This window comes from Gigantopelta aegis, chromosome 7 (genome assembly GCF_016097555.1).
Source record: "Gigantopelta aegis isolate Gae_Host chromosome 7, Gae_host_genome, whole genome shotgun sequence".
Taxonomy (NCBI): Eukaryota; Metazoa; Mollusca; class Gastropoda; order Neomphalida; family Peltospiridae; genus Gigantopelta; species Gigantopelta aegis.
Window position 1 is genome coordinate 40,196,955 of NC_054705.1, and position 21,163 is coordinate 40,218,117.

A 21,163-nucleotide genomic window follows, 5' to 3' on the forward strand; every position below is an offset into this window, starting at 1 on the left:
AATTAAGACTGCGTTAAACGTTGCAGCTTGGTCGACTTTTAGAAGGGGTGTGGGGGTGATTTATTAAATTTCAAACAAAATTGTTATTTATTCTTGTTTATGGATTTTTCTTTACATCTGTTAATAAAATAGACAATATTAAATATTTGTTTCAAGTTCTACGGTCGTATGTATTTATTTATTATGTTTTATACTGTCAACAGGTCTGTCCTGCCTGTTCACTCCTATTCCCTCCGCATATTAAAAATAGTTCTGTTTGAATACGTTTTAAAGGCATATTGTCACAAACCACTGACCTATTTAATGTCTAACAAAGCATTACCTGAACAAAAATAATTTGATTTGTCCCTAAATGTACTTTATTCAACCATCTTCATAACCACCATACTACATTTATTAATGACATTTTGTTAAAATAATTGAATTATGGCAATGGTCCATAATTCAAAAACTAAAATTGCTGAGTGGGATGACATGAATTTCACTCCATCATGGTACAATTAAGGTGATGTGATAGCTAGATTTGGTTTCCAACATTTAATGCAATTTTTATTTATTATACATTTTTAGAGAAATAAGGTCCTTAATTCCGTGACAGTATGCCTTTAAATCATGGTAGAATGGAGATAAACATACTCTGATTTCATTTTTGAGGTAGGTAATTATCATGGATTTAACATCGCTAAATGTGATTTAAAACCAAACGCATTAGCGTGAGGTTTTAAATGTAACATTTAGTGGTGTTAAATCCAGGATAACCTACCTCGAAAATGAAATCAGAGTATGTTTATCTCCTAATTAACTAATGCACACTGGTGATCAATCAGGGTAGTTTAACATACATACATGTATAAACTATTTATTTATGGCAAAAGTAAAAACAAATTCAGTAATACATTTCTTTTCTTCTTTTTTTTGCATAGCAAATTGTATTACTTGTATCATACATGTCCAAGATTTAATATGTAACCCCCCCCCCCCAAAAAAAAAACCCCCCACAAAAAAACACCACGCAAGCTATGCAAACATATTTTCAGGAGTCGAAATTAACACAAGACAGGAAGCAGATGCCACTCAAAATGCATTATATTCTTTTCATAACCAGTTTTACAAACTTGTAGTGACATGTGAATGACTGATTTGATAGCCGTAACAAGGTTAAGCACATGCAGTTGAACAAGGACATTTTGCTTGCCACCTTATTTTGGACAATATTTAAGATCTAGTATATCCAGAATGCCTCATTTGTTCACGAGTTATAACATAAATCAAAAGTGGTTATCTCTGTTTGTCTCAAGTATTCCACGTTGCTGTAAGAAACGTCACATTGTAAGAGTAATTAGTTGTCTAATTACCATACTACATGTACTTTCCAGAACTGTGTCTCAATTTGTAACATTTGCTACAACGTACATTAACATTGCTTCCTACTTTGACACAAAATTAATTTCAAGCCTTGAATGAGTTGATGAAAGCATGAAATAAACAACTGTCACAATTTGTACATTTCATGACACATGATCCATGCGACTCGGTCCTAGACCAGCCTCGGTGGTGTGTAGTGGTTAAGCCATCAGACTTATGGCCGACTAGTAGGTACTGGGTTCGCATCCTGGTACTGGCACCATGCAGCTCCCACCCAGGGTGAGGTTTATGTCTCGGTGGGTAGGTGAAAAGCCACTACACTTCTCTCACTAATGACTGACAGACTGTCCAGATAGCTGAGGCATGTGCCTTGAACAACGTGCTTGGACTTTTTAACTGAATACAAGCACGAAAAATATGTATAAAAGAAATAAATGAAATGAAACGACTCTATCCTCAGTAACTCAGATACCATACATGTTGATTTTAATCTACTAAGCGTACAGTGAGAGAACGACGATAAGTATGATAATCACGATGACTGCTATCACAATCCCCGCAATACAGAACTTTAACCGTCTTGCTTTCGCCTGGTAAGTGTTGGCTCGCTTCAACTGAACGTTTGCGTCGACTATGTTTTCGCTGGCGTCAACAATGTTCGCTTCGATGGAGTCGATCGTCTCCCCTTGCTCGACGACGAGTATGTTCATGTCTCTAAACAGCTCGTTGACTTGAACAACACTTTTCTCGAGCGACAGAATTTCTTTCTGGCGTTCCTCGATTTCGCGCAGCGCCGTCTCCGTGTTTGTCACGTCCGATATGAAATTCTGCGTGAAGATCGCGTACGAGTCATTGTCGAGAATCTCGCTGACCTCGCTCTCGCTCATGTTGCCGTGGCAACCAGTGACGGCCAGCTGTTTCTTGACGCGCTGCTTCATCTTGTCCATGTAGTCGGCCTGCCCCTTGTAGAACCGGTTCGTCGCCTTGGCGAGTTCGGTGGTCAGCCGGTTCACCTGCTGCTCCTTGACACGGGCCACGGCCGTGTCCACCAAACCGGAATTCTGGTTCTGAAGATTCTCGTCCTCCAGTTTGCGCACGTCACCCCGCACCAGCTGTAAGTTCGTCTGGATGTCGGAGATGGTTCGGTCGCACAGCAGCACCTGCTTCTTGTCGCAGAACGGGTTGTTCAGAATGTCGCACTGCAGTTTCACCATCGTCGCGGTCTGCTGCTCGACATCCTTCAGCGATTTCTCTATCCGACTCACCCGTGCCAGGACTTTCTGCACGTCCTCCTCGCTGTCGGAGGACGTCTTGCCTTTCTTCTTCTTGGCGACACTGCCCGACTCTTTCTGCATCATCTGCATCTCGGCCAGTCGGTCTCGCACTCCTGAAGCACACATTGTGTCCCTCTTACTGTGCTGTGTCCCTCTTACTGTGCTGTGTCCCTATTACTGTGTTGTGTCCCTATTATGGTGTTGTGTCCCTCTTACTGCATTATGTCCCTCTTACTGTGTTGTGTCCCTCTTACTGTGTTCCAATTACTGTTATGTGTCCTTTGCTGCGTCCCTCTTACTGCCCTATCCCTTAGTGTTTTGTACCACTCTCTGTGTTGTCTCTTACTACATGGGTTGTGTCCCTTTTACTGTCTCTCTTGTGGTGCCTCTCTCATTCAACTGGTGTCTTACTGTCTTTTATTATGTATTACTGACGTCTCTCTTACTGCATAACTGCCTGTCTGAATTCTGTTTTAAATCTCTGGTTGTCTCACTGTTTCTCTTCGAGTTGTGGTGTCTCTCATTCAGCTGGTCTGCCTCAGTGTCTCTTATTATGCAGTATCGCTGTCTGTTATAATTACTGCATGTGTTATTGTCATTTTATAATCTTATTCTGTTCCTGTCTTTCTTAGAAAGCATGTCTTTTCTCTCTGTTAATCTGCTACTTCTCTCTGTTATTACATAACATCTGTGTTTGTCTGTTATTTCTTCACCTTGGCTTTGTCTCCATTCTCTTATGTCCGTATTTCTCTTCCGATCTACCGGTAAACTGATCACCGATTCATACCTGAGGCCAGGTGTTGCACTCTGAAGGTTTGAACATTCGATGATGATCACGACACAATCAGGAGAAATATATCCAAACGCCAACTGACATGTGTACAACCTACACACACACTCAACTGGAGGAAGCGAATCCTTCTTCAACACCAGTACACATAAAAATTCCAACTGTGACCCTAACTGTGACAAAACACAGACCGTCCCATTTGAAACAAAGGTAGGACCATTCAGTTTACACACACATACAGACAGAGATCCCAGCAACAAAAAATCAATAAAAACAACAGCTTTACCTGGCTGTTGAATATTTAAAGTCTGTTTCAGAAATCACTGGAGCACGACATGTGATCACAGCTGAAAGCTGTCTTCAAATATTTCCTTATAATTTCATCAAAACTGTTTTTTTCCCACCTTGTTTTCTTTTGAACACAGCACTGATCAGTCTGTACACCCTTGTCATGAGAGAATTGACTGAGCTATAAATAGACTATTATTGTCATGTGGTTAATGTTGTGAGTTCATACAAGCCTTGGTGCTGTGATTCACTGTTGGAAGTTGATTCATATAATTATAATTAGTTTGGAAATCACACACAGACACACACACATGCAGGCATGCCACTCAGCAATTATGTATAGAACTGGTGTCACTTAGTAATGAACATGAGAACTTTGTTTGAAAATGTAGGTACAAGGAAGTTCTGTTTTAATAGCTAGGTCAAGCTCTGGCTGATAAAAAATTAAATTTAAAAGAGTTTAACAGATGTGACAGTATTAGTGGTGGAAATTGTTGGGTGGGGTGGGGAAACAACTAGGTCAAGCTCTGGCTGATAAAAAAATTAAATTTAAAAGAGTTTAATAGATGTGACAGTGTTAGTGGTGGAAACTGTTGGGTGGGGTGGGGAATGGGTGGAGTGGAGAAACAACTAGGTCAAGCTCTGGCTGATAAAAAAATTAAATTTAAAAGAGTTTAATAGATGTGACAGTGTTAGTGGTGGAAACTGTTGGGTGGGGTGGGGAAACAACTAGGTCAAGCTCTGGCTGATAAAAAAATTAAATTTAAAAGAGTTTAATAGATGTGACAGTGTTAGTGGTGGAAACTGTTGGGTGGGGTGGGGAAACAACTAGGTCAAGCTCTGGCTGATAAAAAAATTAAATTTAAAAGAGTTTAATAGATGTGACAGTGTTAGTGGTGGAAACTGTTGGGTGGGGGTGGGGAAACAACTAGGTCAAGCTCTGGCTGATAAAAAAATTAAATTTAAAAGAGTTTAATAGATGTGACAGTGTTAGTGGTGGAAACTGTTGGGTGGGGTGGGGAAACAACTAGGTCAAGCTCTGGCTGATAAAAAAATTAAATTTAAAAGAGTTTAATAGATGTGACAGTGTTAGTGGTGGAAACTGTTGGGTGGGGTGGGGAAACAACTAGGTCAAGCTCTGGCTGATAAAAAATTAAATTTAAAAGAGTTTAACAGATGTGACAGTGTTAGTGGTGGAAACTGTTGGGTGGGGTGGGGAAACAACTAGGTCAAGCTCTGGCTGATAAAAAAATTAAATTTAAAAGAGTTTAATAGATGTGACAGTGTTAGTGGTGGAAACTGTTGGGTGGGGTGGGGAAACAACTAGGTCAAGCTCTGGCTGATAAAAAAATTAAATTTAAAAGAGTTTAATAGATGTGACAGTGTTAGTGGTGGAAACTGTTGGGTGGGGTGGGGAATGGGTGGAGTGGAGAAACAACTAGGTCAAGCCCTAGGTGATATACAGGGTTTAATAGGTGTGGAAATGGCGAGGTAGGGTGGGGTGGACTGGGGTGGGGTGAGGGATGACAACCAGTATACAGGGTTTAATAGGTGTGGAAATGGCGGGGTAGGGTGGGGTGGACTGGGGTGGGGTGAGGGATGACAACCAGTATACAGGGTTTAATAGGTGTGGAAATGGCGGGGTAGGGTGGGGTGGACTGGGGTGGGGTGAGGGATGACAACCAGTATACAGGGTTTAATAGGTGTGGAAATGGCGGGGTAGGGTGGGGTGGACTGGGGTGGGGTGAGGGATGACAACCAGTATACAGGGTTTAATAGGTGTGGAAATGGCGGGGTAGGGTGGGGTGGACTGGGGTGGGGTGAGGGATGACAACCAGTATACAGGGTTTAATAGGTGTGGAAATGGCGGGGTAGGGTGGGGTGGACTGGGGGTGGGGTGAGGGATGACAACCAGTATACAGGGTTTAATAGGTGTGGAAATGGCGGGGTAGGGTGGGGTGGACTGGGGTGGGGTGAGGGATGACAACCAGTATACAGGGTTTAATAGGTGTGGAAATGGCGGGGTAGGGTGGGGTGGACTTGGGTGGGGTGAGGGATGACAACCAGTATACAGGGTTTAATAGGTGTGGAAATGGCGGGGTAGGGTGGGGTGGACTGGGGTGGGGTAAGGGATGACAACCAGTATACAGGGTTTAATAGGTGTTAGTGATGGATATGGTGAGGTGGGGTGGTGAAGGGGTAGGGTGACAACTAGGTCAAGAACTTGATGATATACAGTATTTAATAGGTGTGGTAGAGGTGAAGGGGTGGGGGATGACAACCAGGATGATATACAGGGTTTAACAGGCGTGGTTATTGATGGAAATGGTATGGTGAGGTGGGGAAGGGGTGGGGTGACAACTAGGTCAAGCATTGACAGATACAGTTAATATGTGTGGTTGTGGTGGAAACTGTAGGGTGTGGGTGGGGGGAGGGATGGTGATGACAACTAGGTCAAACAGCACCTCATTCAGGGTGTAATAGGTGTGGTAGTGGTGTAAACTGTAAGGTGTGGGTTGGGGAGGGATGGTGATGACAGCTAGGTCAAACAGCACCTCATTCAGGATGTAATAGGTGTGGTAGTGGTGTAAACTGTGGGGTGTGGGTGGGCGGATGGAAAGTAAGTACAGTTTGTTTTATTTAACAACGCCACTAGAGCACATTGATTTTGTATCTTATCATCGGCTATTGGATGTCAAACATATGGTCATTCTGACACTGGTTTTTAGAGGAAACCCGCTGTCACCACATAGGCTACTTTTTTTACGACAGGAAGCAAGGGATCTTTTATTTGCGCTTCCCACAGGCAGGATAGCACAAACCATGGCCTTTGTTGAACCAGTTATGGATCACTGGTTGGTGCAAGTGGTTTACACCTACCCATTGAGCCGTGTGGAGTACTCACTCAGGGTTTAGAGTTGGTATCTGGATTAAAAATCCCATGCCTCGAATGGGATCTGAACCCAATACCTACCAGCCTGTAGACCGATGGCCTAACCACAACACCACCGAGGCTGGTAGGGTGGGGGGATGGATGGTGATGACAACTAGGTTAAACAGCACCTCATTCAGGGTGTAATAGGTGTGGTAGCGGTGTAAACGGTAGGGTGTGGGTGGGGGGAGGGATGGTGATGACAGCTAGATCAAACGGAATCATTCAGAGTTTAAAAAAGAAAGAAATGTTTTATTTAATGACGCACTCAACACATTTTATTTACGGTTATATAGCATCAGACATATGGTTAAGGACCACACAGATTTTGAGAGGAAACCCGCTGTTGCTGTTGCCACTACATGGGCTACTCTTTCTGATTAGCAGCAAGGATCTTTTATTTGCGCTTACTACAGGCAGGATAGCACAAACCATGACCTTTGTTGAACCAGTTATGGATCACTGGTCGGTGCAAGTGGTTTACACCTACCCACTGAGCTTTGCGGAGCACTCACTCTGGGTTTGGAGTCGGTATCTGGATTAAAAATCCCATGCCTCGACTGGGATCCGAACCCAGTACCTACCAACCTGTAAACCGATGGCCTAACCACGATGCCACCGAAACCGGTCTCATTCAGAGTTTAATAATCTCACAATCCTACACTTCCGACCCAAAATCTGTGAATTGCAAATTGCGGGATCACAGAAATGTGCTAAATGTCAATGGCTTTTACAGTAATAACAATGGTTGGTTTGTTTGTTTTGTTTAACGACACCACTGGAGCACATTGATTAATTAATCATCAGCTATTGGATGTCAAACATGTGGTAATTCTGACAAGTAGTCATTAGAGGAAACCTGCTAAATAATGCAGCAAGGGATCTTTTATATGCACCATCCTACAGACAGGATAGCACATACCACAGCCTTTGATATACCAGATGTGGTGCACTGGCTGAAATGAGAAATAGCCCAATGGGCCCACTGACGGGGATTGATCCCAAACTGACCATGTATCAAGCGAGAGCTTTACCATTGAGCTACATCCTGCCCCTGGGATCTTTTATATACCCCATCCCACAGACAGGATAGCACATACCACGGCCTTTGATATACCATTCATGGTGCACTGGCTTTAAAGAAAATTAGCCCAATTGGCCACCGATCCCAGACCAACTGCGAAACTGGCGAGTGCTTTACCACTGGGCTATGTCCCGACGAAGATTAAACTTATAGTCCCCTCTGGTTGGACCGGTTGTGGACTAATAAGGAGTTACTCCCCTTCCAGTTAGAACTGTGTCCTACACTAAATCACATTACACGACTCAACTCAACTGGACGGTCGTGTCGTGAGCCATGGCTCATTACACCGGCCGTAATCTGTGACCAAACATGTTTGGTGGGGTTACATGATGTCAGGCCGATAAAAAAATCAGTCGCAGATGACTGGTCCTTCAATACAATCTACACGATGTGACTTATGAGTCGCGACACGTCTATTAACATGATCTAAGTTTTAGACATTTACTGTTGATTCAAAATCTCTGAACAGTATATTTATTTCATACATAACTGATCCACACCATGTGAATATATATATACATTGTGTGTGTGTGTGTGTGATTTTATATATATATATATATACATTGTGTGTGTTGTGTGTGTGTGTGGTTTATATATATATACATTGTGTGTGTGTGTGTGATTATATACATATATACACATTGTATGTGTGTGTGTGTGTGTGTGTGTGACTATATATATATATATATATATATATATATATATACAGTAGAATCTCGTTGGCTCGACCTCGGAAGGGTCGATCACACCGCAACGCTCGAACCAAAAACAAAGTCCTGATTTTTTTGTCCGGTAAACCCTTATATTAACTGATGATGGGTCAAATATGTCCAGAGTCGACTATAAGGCTTCGCTCAAACTAAATTATCGGTCCCGTCTGTGTTATTAGCTATATTTCCCTCGAACTGGTGATCCATCATATATCAAATGGAAAACCACCGAAAAGGACCAACAATTGCTGCGCTTGCGCAGTTGGTTATTACAACCTTTGGATTATAATAATTTAGGTGGAACGAGTTATAGATGGATCAGAGAATCGCGACACTAGCCAAGCAATCCTTTCTTTGCCATACCTGTCATGTTGTGTGTTCAGCCAGCAGGTATCAGCAAAAGTATTTCAAGTACAGCTAGTGTCACGGTGCCTTTTCGATGAACTTTGATACCAATCAAACAATTGGCCTCCGCGGGAAGCGTTACTCTGAACACATCTACCAGTTTTCAATGAAACCAGGGGTGAGGTACTCAGCTATCAACACTTCGGCAAGGGCTTCTGCATGACACAATCGAGTAATTTCTAATAAATCCTTTCACTCTGATATTTTGTTATATAACACAATGATGAAATTTTTAAGTTTGCAGTTACCAAAATAATATGGTAACAGGTCATTTCGCCCTATTACTAGTTCACCCGAGTCGTTTTGAACAGGGTTAATTCGTACCTCTAACCGAGTCGTTTTGCTCCATGTTTCGATTCGCACTAATTTTTATTTTGTTAATAAAGTACATTTATTCATTGATTTGTCCTATATACATTGATTTTTAGATGTCACACATTGCGTGTTTATATTTACAGATAAAAATAATATTATAATTTTGTTTATTTCCAGTATCATTTACTCAAGCCATATACAGACAATGTATTCACATTAATAATTAATTTATGAACAGTCACACTGCATACTACTGATGTGCTGTGGTTTCTTATTAAATATACTACATACTCAGCTGAGGTTAAAACGCCGAGTACGGTATATTGATTTCGCCTAGCTTCAGCTGACAGAAAGTAAACAGCTGATAAAGCATTAATATCCAAAGATAGAAAATTACCTAATATTTGGTCATGAATAATGAATAAACAGAAGAAAAAAATACTTCAAAACTATAATAAATATATTTATTTTGTGGGGCAAAACGACTCGGTATGAATGAGATTTAGGGCAAACCAATCCTGGGTGAATAGGACTAAGGGTGAAACAACGCAAAGTTCGAAATGGTTTTAGGGCGAAAGGACCCGGATTCAAATAATATGTATCTAATGCTTTCGAGACATTTCGGCTCCACTACACATTCGGCTCCAGATGTTTCGGCCCCTTAACCATAGTCATTTCGGCCCCTTAACCATAGTCATTTCGGCCCCTTAACCATAGTCATTTCGGCCCCTTAACCATAGTCATTTCGGCCCCGTAACCATAGTCATTTCGGCCCCTTAACCATAGTCATTTCGGCCCCTTAACCATAGTCATTTCGGCCCCGTAACCATAGTCATTTCGGCCCCTTAACCATAGTCATTTCGGCCCCTTAACCATAGTCATTTCGGCCCCGGTTGTTGTTGTTTTATAAATCAAATTATTCAGTCACTTGTGTTTTGTTATTAAATTTTATTGTAAGTATTGTAATTTCTTTCTCTCGTTCTTTCTTTTTTTCTTTCTTTCTCTCTTTTTGTGATTATTATTATTAATTGAACATATTATCCGAGTGTTAAAGAATAAATAAGAGCCAACCAACCAAAACTGTATTTAGCTTTGATGATCCAAAAATGAAAATGAACTGATTTTCTTGTTTGTGTAAATACAATTTGATAAATTACAATAAAAAAATTTGCATTTGTTCTAGGTACTTAATTATATTTCCATGTAGACCCTTCCCATAATAGGGGCGCTTTACATGTGGCTAGAATTGGAACCACTGGTGTTTGACGTCAGTAGGGGTTACATGTGTACAGAAATTAAGTACGATAACAAAGAATGTTTTCCATGCGGAGCACTCGCTCAGGGTTTGGAGTCGGTATCTGGATTAAAAATCCCATGCCTCAACTGGGATCGGAACCCAGTACCCACCAGCCTGGAGACCGATGGTTTAACCACTGCGCCACTGAGGCCGGTAGGTAAATTGAAAGTAGCATCATTAAGACATGTTCTAGTTCAGTTCAGTTCAACTTTATGTTCGTTTTTTTATATCTCATTAAAGTTCAACCAAGCTGTCCTGGACACATATCTCAGTGTTCTAGCATTTAAAACAAACAGCAAAAACACATATGGATGCATAATTCCTGAACCTAGTCTGAGTTGTTTGTGATAGCATCGTGGGTTAGGTAATTTCTGTCTTGTATCACTCTCCACTGCTTGAATCGTTAGTGAAACAATGTTAAAACGTAATATACAAACATGAAAGTCTAAACATACTAAACAAACTAAACGTAAGTTTCGCTTCCTTATTTTATCACCATATCATTTATCAGTGAAATTCTACATGAACGCGATGACGTACATGTTTATGTGTGTGCGTGTCACGGTGTATAATATGTATGTAGGCCTATTGTATGTATGCTCGCAATGGATGTTATTTGACAAATTAATGTTACAAATTTGTCTTTTATTTATATTATTACCGGTGTTACTATACCAATTACAGCATATATCTGTATACATGAACGCTAGATCGCCGTATATTGCATTAGGGATCGAAACGGTTTGGGGCTGAAACGTCCTGACACCTATCTAATTCAACTTTATAATTGATGTTACGGAAATATCCGATGTTGACCGAATGGTTCGGTCGAACTACCCGATGGGTCGAACACTTTCTTGAGCACCGACGGGGTTCGAGCCAACAAGATTCAACTGTATATATATATACAGTGTTCTAGCTAGGATTTTGATGGGGCAGGGTGCTAATTTAATTGTAGGGCATTTTTAACGCGAAAATCTTATTTCTGAGGCAAGTGCTGGATATGATCGAATTGTTTACATTCATAAATATCATATATGTAGGAATATCTATGCTGGATTTAATTTATAAAACGTTTTTGGAGGGAGGGGGGACAATCAATAATGCAATATTATTGTACTAAATATAGACACTATTACAAAAATCTCGTTTCAGCCAGTGCAACACGACTGGTATGTGCCGTGGTATGTGTTATCCTGTCTGTGGGATGGTGTATATAAATGATCCCTTGCTACTAATGGAACAAAGTAGCGGGGTTTTCTCTAAGACTAAATTTCTAAATTACAAAATATTTGACATCCAGTAGCCGATTATTGATAAATCAATATGCCCTAGTGGTGTCGTTAAATAAATAACTTTAACTATTAAAATGTTTTACAAAAGGTTGGATCACCTAAAAAATCATATTCTTTTTTGTATTATATATAGTATTTATACCATTTAATATCATGCTCAAATGTAATTTAAAATAAATAAATGAAATAATTAAAAAAAATTAAAAAATAAAAAAAGAGAATAATTAGAAATAAATAAAAAGAAATTAAGAAATAAAAGAACAAACAAATTAAAACATTGACATTAGGATATATTTGTAACAAGATGCTCACTGCATTTAAAAACGGCTATTATTGCATGTCAAGGTCTAGATAGATTTCATTAAATAGCTTTTGCAGACATGCTTTTAAAAAAACCCAGTTATGCCTACATACACCAAATAACCAGTGTTGCAAGTTTGCTCTGTGCCATATTATAAAGATGCAATCGATATGTCATTGATAAGGACTACTGACATCAGTTAAAACTATATGTATCTTGGTCTGGGTATTTGCAAAGGCAAAAATTACTTTCAAAAATTTACTTATCAAAACAAATTTCACATTTGACGTTTTGTCGAAGTTATCATGATGGTCTACTTTCAACTAGGTGTTTGCTAGGTGGTATGTGGTTATGTGCATGACGGTGTGAGGATTACTTTCGCATTCAAGCTTTGTAAGACTGCCTGTCTGCTCGTCTGCAGTCATATCAACTAACAATAGAAAACAAAAAACATATCACGTTACTGCTGTATATATGTATATATACTCTTCAAAAAAAGAAACGCAAAAGGGTACAAATGGGTTATAACTCCGATTTTATGTTTCCTACCGGTTCATGCTTTGTGAATATAAGGTCATTGCATGTCCCAAACACATTCCCACGGTTACATTCGATAAAACGCAGCTACTGTACAATAAAGTTCCAAAATGTGAATATTCGCAAAAACGCAGCCACGTGCAAACCATGTCACCACTGCACGTGCGTTGTCTGCACGTGCAACATGAACACCGACAGTATAAAAGTGCAGGGTGTTCGCTTGCCTGGCCTCTGTATCTGGCCGACAGTTGACAATCCAGGACATGCCACGTCTCAGTGAACCGCAGAGAAACAATGCCATCGGCCGACTAGACGCAGGCGAATCCAGAACGGCCATTACCAGGGCATTCCATGTGTCCCCAAGCACCATCTCCAGACTGTGGGACCGTTACCAGCAACATGGATCAACACGTGACCTCCCTAGATCCGGTCGACCACGGGTCACTACCCCCGGGCAGGACCGCTACATCCGGGTACGCCACCTTCGGGAACGATTGACTACTGCCACCTCCACAGCCACAGCAATACCAGGTTTGCACAGGATATCCGACCAGACTGTACGGAACCGCCTACGTGAGGTAGGAATTCGTGCCAGACGTCCAGTTCGAGGTGTCATCTTAACACCACAACACCATCGACTCCGACTGCAGTGGTGCCAGATTCATCGACAATGGCCTCAACTGCGATGGAGTCCCGATTTCTGCTCCGACGTCATGATGGAAGATGTCGCGTGTATAGGCGTCGTGGTGAACGTTATGCGGCAAACTGCGTGCAGGAAGTGGACAGATTCGGCGGGGGTAGTGTCATGGTGTGGGCAGCCATCTCACACACTGGCAGAACTGACCTGGTCCACGTGCAGGGCAACCTGAATGCACAGGGCTACATTGACCAGATCCTCCGGCCACACATCGTTCCAGTTATGGCCAACGCCAACGCAGTGTTCCAACATGACAATGCCAGGCCTCACACAGCACATCTCACAACGGCTTTCCTACAGAACAACAACATTAATGTCCTTCCTTGGCCATCGATATCACCGGATTTGAACCCAATTGAGCATCTATGGAACGAGTTGGACCTACGCCTCCGACAGCGACAACCACAGCCCCAGACCCTGCCCGAGCTGGCAGCAGCCTTGCAGGCCGAGTGGGCCACCATCCCCCGGGACGTCATCCGTACTCTGGTTGCTTCAATGGGCAGGCGGTGCCAGGCAGTTGTCAACACACGCGGAGGCCACACCCGGTATTGACTCCAGATGACCTTGACCTTGGTGGTGTGTCCTATCACTTACTCACAATGGACTAGAGTGAATTGTGAACAATCCTGCAACATTTGGTAATTATCGGACTCACCATTCAATAATTAAGTCAATTCTCCAAATGTTACGACAATGTGGTTTTGCGTTTCTTCTTTTGAAGAGTATATGTTTAAATGAAATTATGATAATTAATGTGAGGCGAGATTGCAGCTTTGAAACAAAAAAAAAAAAATTTCACTGCAAGAAAACCAAAACAGTCAGGGTGTGTGACAGCTCCTACATTTAACACATGGTCAGTTATAGCAACACACAATTTCATCAACTTAATTTTTACCTGTATCATTCTTTATTTTTAAAGCATAGGTGGGGACATTTATGATGCCAGGGACTGGCATGCATAAATCTTAGCTGAAGATTCACAAACAACTGTGGCCATATCAGCCATCCCTGAAGTAACCGGAACGTGCCCAAAGTGGTTAGGTGACGTAACTCTGCCAATTTTTAATAGTAATAGAGGCATTTATAACGAAATAAGTTTCAGAGTGTATTAGATTGATGATGTAAACTACACCAACATTTTTATTTATTGTTCCATATTTACAAAAATCCACAAATAAACGTCACTGTATACAAGAAAGTCACATGACATGCTGTCAAAGTTGAAGGTTGTCAAACATGGATTTTACACATTAGAACATTCGTTTAATAGTGTGTGAATCCACCCCTGGCGCGAATACACTCGACACATCGTTGCCTCATGCTGTTGATCAGACGTCTGAAGAACTCTTGGGGAATGGCCTGCCACTCTGCCATAAGAAGTTGACCCAGATCATGAAGGTTGGCCGGAGGGGCATGGTTATCCCGAACTCTCCTGCCTAATTCGACCCAGGCGTGCTCTATTGGGGCCAAGTCAGGCGAATATGCTGGCCAATCCATCCTGGCGATACCTTGTTGTCTGAGAAAGTCTGTTACCACCCTGGCGTGGTGGGGTCTGGCATTGTCATCCTGCAGAACTGCCCCGCCGCCAATCTGCTGAAGGCCTGGGAGAACCAACGGCCGGATAATCTCATTCAGATAGCGGATTCCATTCAGATTGCCATCCACCACATAGATGGGGGTCCTGTGGTGGATAGAGATGCCGCCCCACACCATGACGCTGCCACCACCGAACCGGTGACGTTGTCTAACGTTAACGTCAGCGAAGCGCTCCCCAGGACGTCTGTAGACACGAACCCGACCGTCGTTGAACTGGAGACTAAACCTGGACTCATCAGTGAACATCACTCGACCCCACTGAACACGTTGCCACCGCAGATGAAGTGTGCACCAGTGACGTCTGGCCGTTCTGTGACGTGGTAGGAGTTAGGTCGAACAGCCTGGCGACGGCAGCGTAGATTATTGGCTCTCACACGATTGCGTATGGTTTGATCAGACACTCGAGTTCCAGTCGCAGTCCGCAGATTGTCACGTAATCGGCGTGCAGTGGTTGTGCGTTGACGTAGAGCCATATTGGTGTTGTAGCGGTCCTCTCTATTTGTAGTGCTTCGGGGTCTTCCCGAACATGGACGATTTCGAACAGAATTCGTTGCTTGGTACCGTTGCCACAGTCGGCCAATGACACTCTGACTGACACCAAGTCTCAGAGCAACATTTCTTTGCGTATTGCCATCCTGAAGCCAAGCAATAGCCCTTCCTCGATCTTCGATAGTCAGTTGAAGTCGTACCATTGTCGAATTTGGAGTGTGCACCGTACACGAACGCAAGCTCCAATTATACGGAAATTCAGCATTGGGAACATGGAATACACGTGCAAAGCGTGCAAATGAAGAGCTTTGTGAAAAAGCAAGTTATGGGCACTTAGCAGACCTTTCGCTTTCGCCCTAATTTACGTGCAAATGTAAGCATGTTTTGCCATTAGAACTAGTCGACAGTGTCAATGACAGTGGATTTTAATTCATTTATGGGTTGCTTAGACCCACTTTCGTCAAAATGGAACAATACCATGCGTGACATTATGGTCTAGCTAATATAATTGACATTCAGAAAATAATGTCGAAAATATCGTCTGACCCTTAAATGCTTTTGAGTAGTATACACCGCCTTTACAAAAACAAAACTACTTTTTATCACCAGGCGATTATCAGTGCGATCGATTCATTCCATGAAGAAATAAAAAGAACACAGACATGATATCCCAATTTAGAGGTCACCTTTATTTTTTTTTAGATATCTTGAAATCTTTATTAAAATAATATTAAAACAAGGGGGATATCTTTTCGCTAAGTCAACGATAAGCCTACATGTAGTCCAAGTACTCGGGCTAGCCTATACGGTAACCATGTTTCCCACCCCTTTTTTTCTTTTTCTCTTCTGGTTTCTTTTTTGGGGGGGAGGTGGGGGTGGAGGGGGGGCTTTCGCTCTCCTTTAATTTTTACCCAGTTAGAATATTATATAGGCCTACATTTCCTTCTGCTCTTTTTCCATTCCCCTCAACTTCAAAATATGGTCATAAATTTGATTTTCAGATTATTTTCTAAAAGACAATCCACTGCATCCTTTCTGTGACTTGTGCTAATTGGATCAGGTTCAGTGTCATTCTGCTCACTGGTGTTATCATCAGATAAGTGTTGTCAACATCTACTGGACTGTATTTATCATATTTATCCAATACAGTTAAAATTGGAGAACATTGATTTATTAATCATCAGCTACTGAATGTCAAACAGAGGAAACCCGCTCCATTTTTCTATTAGTAGCAACAGATGTTTTATATGCACCATCCCACAGACAGACATAGACCAGCTTATGCAATGACACCATGACGTACATGTATAATAAAGGTATATAAATGAAACGTTTCTGTTACCGTACCGCAATGTGTGTGCAGACGACAGTAAATTTGTTTGCAAACGATGATAAAATAAATAACTAAAATGTAGTATTATTACAGATATATATATTTTTTTGTAGGAAATGAGTTAGTGTTCAGTATTTAGATTATAAATAGAAATAGGAGTAGAAATAGTGGTGTTGATTGTAGTCCACAGAACAGGTAGGCCTAACCCAGTGGTAGACCCATGCAACCCGATACGATCCTAATTTGATGTTTGGTCTAGCTTATGAATATTGTATATAACTTCTGGAAAAGTTGCTGAAATTTATGTTATGTATAATCATGTACGTTATAAAAACGTGTGATACTTGCATACCATATCGATATATAGGACTTCTCCCTATACTTGTAAATGTGTATCAAAGTACTGATGGTATCACTAACGATCACGATCTCGACCAATGTTATCCGGTACAAAATACAAAATAGTAACCAAACACTACTGTACATACAGATATATGTTTACTTCAAACTGATCTTGATGTAAAGAAGAAGATGTCATCTTCTAAATTCTACAAAACAAACAATGCAAACAGCATGTCAACTTTTACTTCGGCATTTACAATGTGACATCAAACTTTGAGCCACGTTTACTCGGTTTCTGACATCATGCTAAGTTGTAGGTTCGTGTGTGACAGAAACCATGTTATAAATATAAATATTATATAAATATTATATAAATATGTATGTATGTATGTATGTATGTAGGTATGTATGTATGTATATACATGTATATATATATATATATATATATATATATATATATATATATATATATATACACATATACATACATGTACATACATAACATTTAAAAATAATGCTAATTTATCATTTAAGTATTGAACATGTGTTAGGGACCGTAGCAAAAGTATTTTGAAGCCAAAAGAGATGAAATTTTTCGTCTAGGGGGGAGGGAGTCAAAGAATCCACTAGGGTCATTTCGTATTTTTTGGGAAAAAATGGCTTCACCCTCTAAAAATCAAAAAGGAGTTGGAAAACGAACTGTGTTTATTTCTTGAGGGACACATTTTAGAATTTAGAACATTATAGGGACCATGAAACTTGGCCGGTTTTGATGGGACTCCAGTATGTACAGAGCCCAGTCTAGACAGGTTTCACTGTATCAACTAATGCTTGACTTGACTTGATAAATTTAACATGCTCATATACCACGAAGGTTTCGAGCATGTCTATCCCAAGTCCAGTCTCTGGATAGCCAGGGGCCCCGACTCGGGACAGATGTAACTAATGCACACTGGTGATCAATCAGGGTAGCGTAACATACATACAAACTATTTATTTATGGCAAAGGTAAAAACACATTCAGCTAGTAATCCATTTCTCTTTCTTGTTTTTTTTTGCATAGCAAGTTGTATTACTTGTAATCATACAAATGAAGTCCAAGATTTAATATGTAAAAAAACCCAACCTCAAACAAGTAATGAAAACACATTTTCAGGGCTCGAAATTAACACGAGACAGGAAGCAGATGCAACTCAAAATGCATTATATTCTTTTCATAATCAGTGATTTCCCTAGAAATTTGGCACGGCATGGTAGACCAAACACTTTTGGGGCATTTTCACCATTTTCGGGGCACTTGTTTTTCATGAAAAATACACAAAAATTAATTGAAATAAACATTAATGTAATTTATGTGCTTGCTTTAATAAATGAATGGCAAAAGATATAAAAGGCATATTTTATTAATTAATAATACCTTTTTGGGTGTTTTATAAAAGCAATTTTAGAATTAATTAGTGGAAAAGGCTTGTTTAATCTCAGGGCAGCATGGTGCTGATTAAGGCAAGATGGTGCTAGACTATTGAGGCATGGTGCTGCACCGTGCTAAAACAAGATACGGAAAACACTATAATCAGTTTTACAAACTTGTAGTGACATGTGAATTACTGATTTGATAGCCGTACGGTTAAACACAGCTGAACAACAAGGACTTTTGGCGTGCCACCTTATTTTTGTAACAATATTTCAGATACAGTATATCCAGAATTCCTCATCTGTACCGGCCTTGGTGGCGTTGTGGTTAGGCCATCGGTCTACAGGCTGGTAGGTACTGGGTTCGGATCCCAGTCGAGGCATGGGATTTTTAATCCAGATACCAACTCCAAACCCTGAGTGAGTGCTCCGCAAGGCTCAATGGGTAGGTGTAAACCACTTGCACCGACCAGAGATCCATAACTGGTTCAACAAAGGCCATGGTTTGTGCTATCCTGCCTGTGGGAAGCATAAATAAAAGATCCCTTGCTGCTAATCGGAAGAGTAGCCCATATAGTGGCAACAGCGGGTTTCCTCTCAAAATCTGTGCGGTCCTTAACCATATTATGTCTGACGCCATATAACCATAAATAAAATGTGTTGAGTGCGTTGTTAAATAAAACATTTCATTCTTTCTTTTCCTCATTTGTTCACAAGTAGTAACATAAATGGGCAATTCTGCACTAAAGTGGACATGGAGTGAAAAATTAAAATCATGTTATTACTTATATATTAAGATTGTTTCCAATGTAAAATTATCTGGAGAATTCAAATCTGATAAGTAAAATATTATAAAATAAATGGATGTGGTTGACTTTAGCCATTTTATGAGGATACCGTCACACTAAAAATCTGACACTCCCATAATACACACTATGAATTTGTGTACAGCAGCCATGTAATTGAAGGTAATATTCTTTTTATTAGTGTTTTTGTTTTACCACTAACAAAGTACAACATTGCAGGATCCACTTTAATAAAAAGATATATATTTTTTTAATATAGGTGAAATTAAAAAACATAGAATCAGTTTGTAATTCCGTTACGGAAAACAAACAAAAAGTTAGATTATATTATTCATATATATGTAATCAAAGAATCAACTCATATTCTCTGAGTAAATGTTAATGAACATAATCATGCACATTTACTTTCAAAATCATGCATTATTAGTAAAATTATAGCTGTCAACAATTTTATAATTCCGTTACCATAGCTAGGTTTGTAATTCCACTACTGTCTTTGGTATATTTTGTCAAGAAGCACTTTAGTATAAACCTACATAGTACTAAAATGCTGCACTCTTATCCATATAGTCATATACATTAAGTGATGTACCAATAGGAAGATATACAATTTTTTTGTTTTAATCCACACAACAATACATAAGTCATCCATTAACAATATAGAAATTAAGAAAATCTTATCTACTTTAACCAAGCAGTATTATTTAAAAGCTTATGCTGACTAAAAATCTGCAAATTCATGACAAAATAATCAAAACTTACTAATATTATATCGGGCTCGAAATATGAAGTAAAATATGGCCCACCATTATTATTTTTAAATTGCAGGTCAAAAGAAATATGGACAGCGCATGGTGTATGTAGGGTTTGGGACAGTGTGTGGAAAATTAGGACCTTTGAGATATATTGTAGAGCATTATAAATAGGAATGGGACGATTATTCGATGTTACCGAAAACCACGGTTTTAGGCCCTCGGTTCGGTACACCGTTTCACAATTTGGAAACCGCAGGTAATTTCAGTTTTTCATAATTTAAAAAAAATGATACATGTATAAATGTTTCTGCACCTTGCTGGTAATCCCAATGACCCAAAAAGTATTTTGGCCAATCACAGCATTTGATTCCCTCAAACCTGATATGTTTGCATGGGAGATAGGTGAAAGGTGACGTTCAGATCCTGACTGGGACCATAAAACTTGTAACCTCCCAAAATATGGAGGGACTGACCTCAGTGATTAATCCACTGAGAGAATAAACATTTTAAGTACATGTATGTTTCATCCCAGTCGTCAAAATTTAAAAAAGTAAACATATGTTAACTTCAAGAATTATAAAATGGTGACCAATTTCAGTCATATTAAAATAATTAAATTTTCTTTGCGTCTATACACTTTACAGCAATCTGATTGGTCCAGAGGTGCTTTTTTTTTTCCGTTCATATCTCGATGAACTGAAAAAATTTAAGCCACGCCTACTACAAAACGGTGTCGCTTATCATAATTATGTCATTTACAAAAAATCACATGATTCAAATAATAGTGAATGAACGTTTGCATTCTTACGCGACATAAGTATCAATGAAGTTTACACAAACAATACTACAGGCGTATTTAAAGCTAAACAAAATAAATTCAGTTATGTATTGTTAAATTATGCATATAAATTTAATTATAAGATTTGACCTCAATTATTTTTAGGTTCATACTTGCATGAACCAAAAAATAATTGCGGTCAATTCTTAAACGATTCAACATCGCTAATTTCTGTAAGTTTTTATCGGGATGAAATCGTCCGCTGATCCTGAACTACAATGTACACAAACTCCTTTGCACTTTTTTTTCTTCTTTTTAAAAAAAATAAATCTTTGCAGATTTGTTTTTTTCACTTTCAGTA

At 39.9% G+C, this 21,163-nt stretch overlaps 1 protein-coding gene across 1 annotated transcript; it reads right to left on the minus strand.

Annotated features, from left to right (window-relative positions):
- Positions 1-1,070: 1,070 nt before the first annotated feature.
- Positions 1,071-3,855, minus strand: LOC121377652 (syntaxin-like). The gene has a single exon (XM_041505723.1). The coding sequence runs from the start codon at positions 2,763-2,765 to the stop codon at positions 1,860-1,862; it is 906 nt and encodes a 301-aa protein (XP_041361657.1). The 5' UTR covers positions 2,766-3,855; the 3' UTR covers positions 1,071-1,859.
- Positions 3,856-21,163: the final 17,308 nt, after the last annotated feature.

Coding starts and splice junctions, on each gene's coding strand:
- LOC121377652 (XM_041505723.1), bottom strand. CDS start 2,765: ATGTGTGCTTCAGGAGTGCGAGACCGACTGGCCGAGATGCAGATGATG.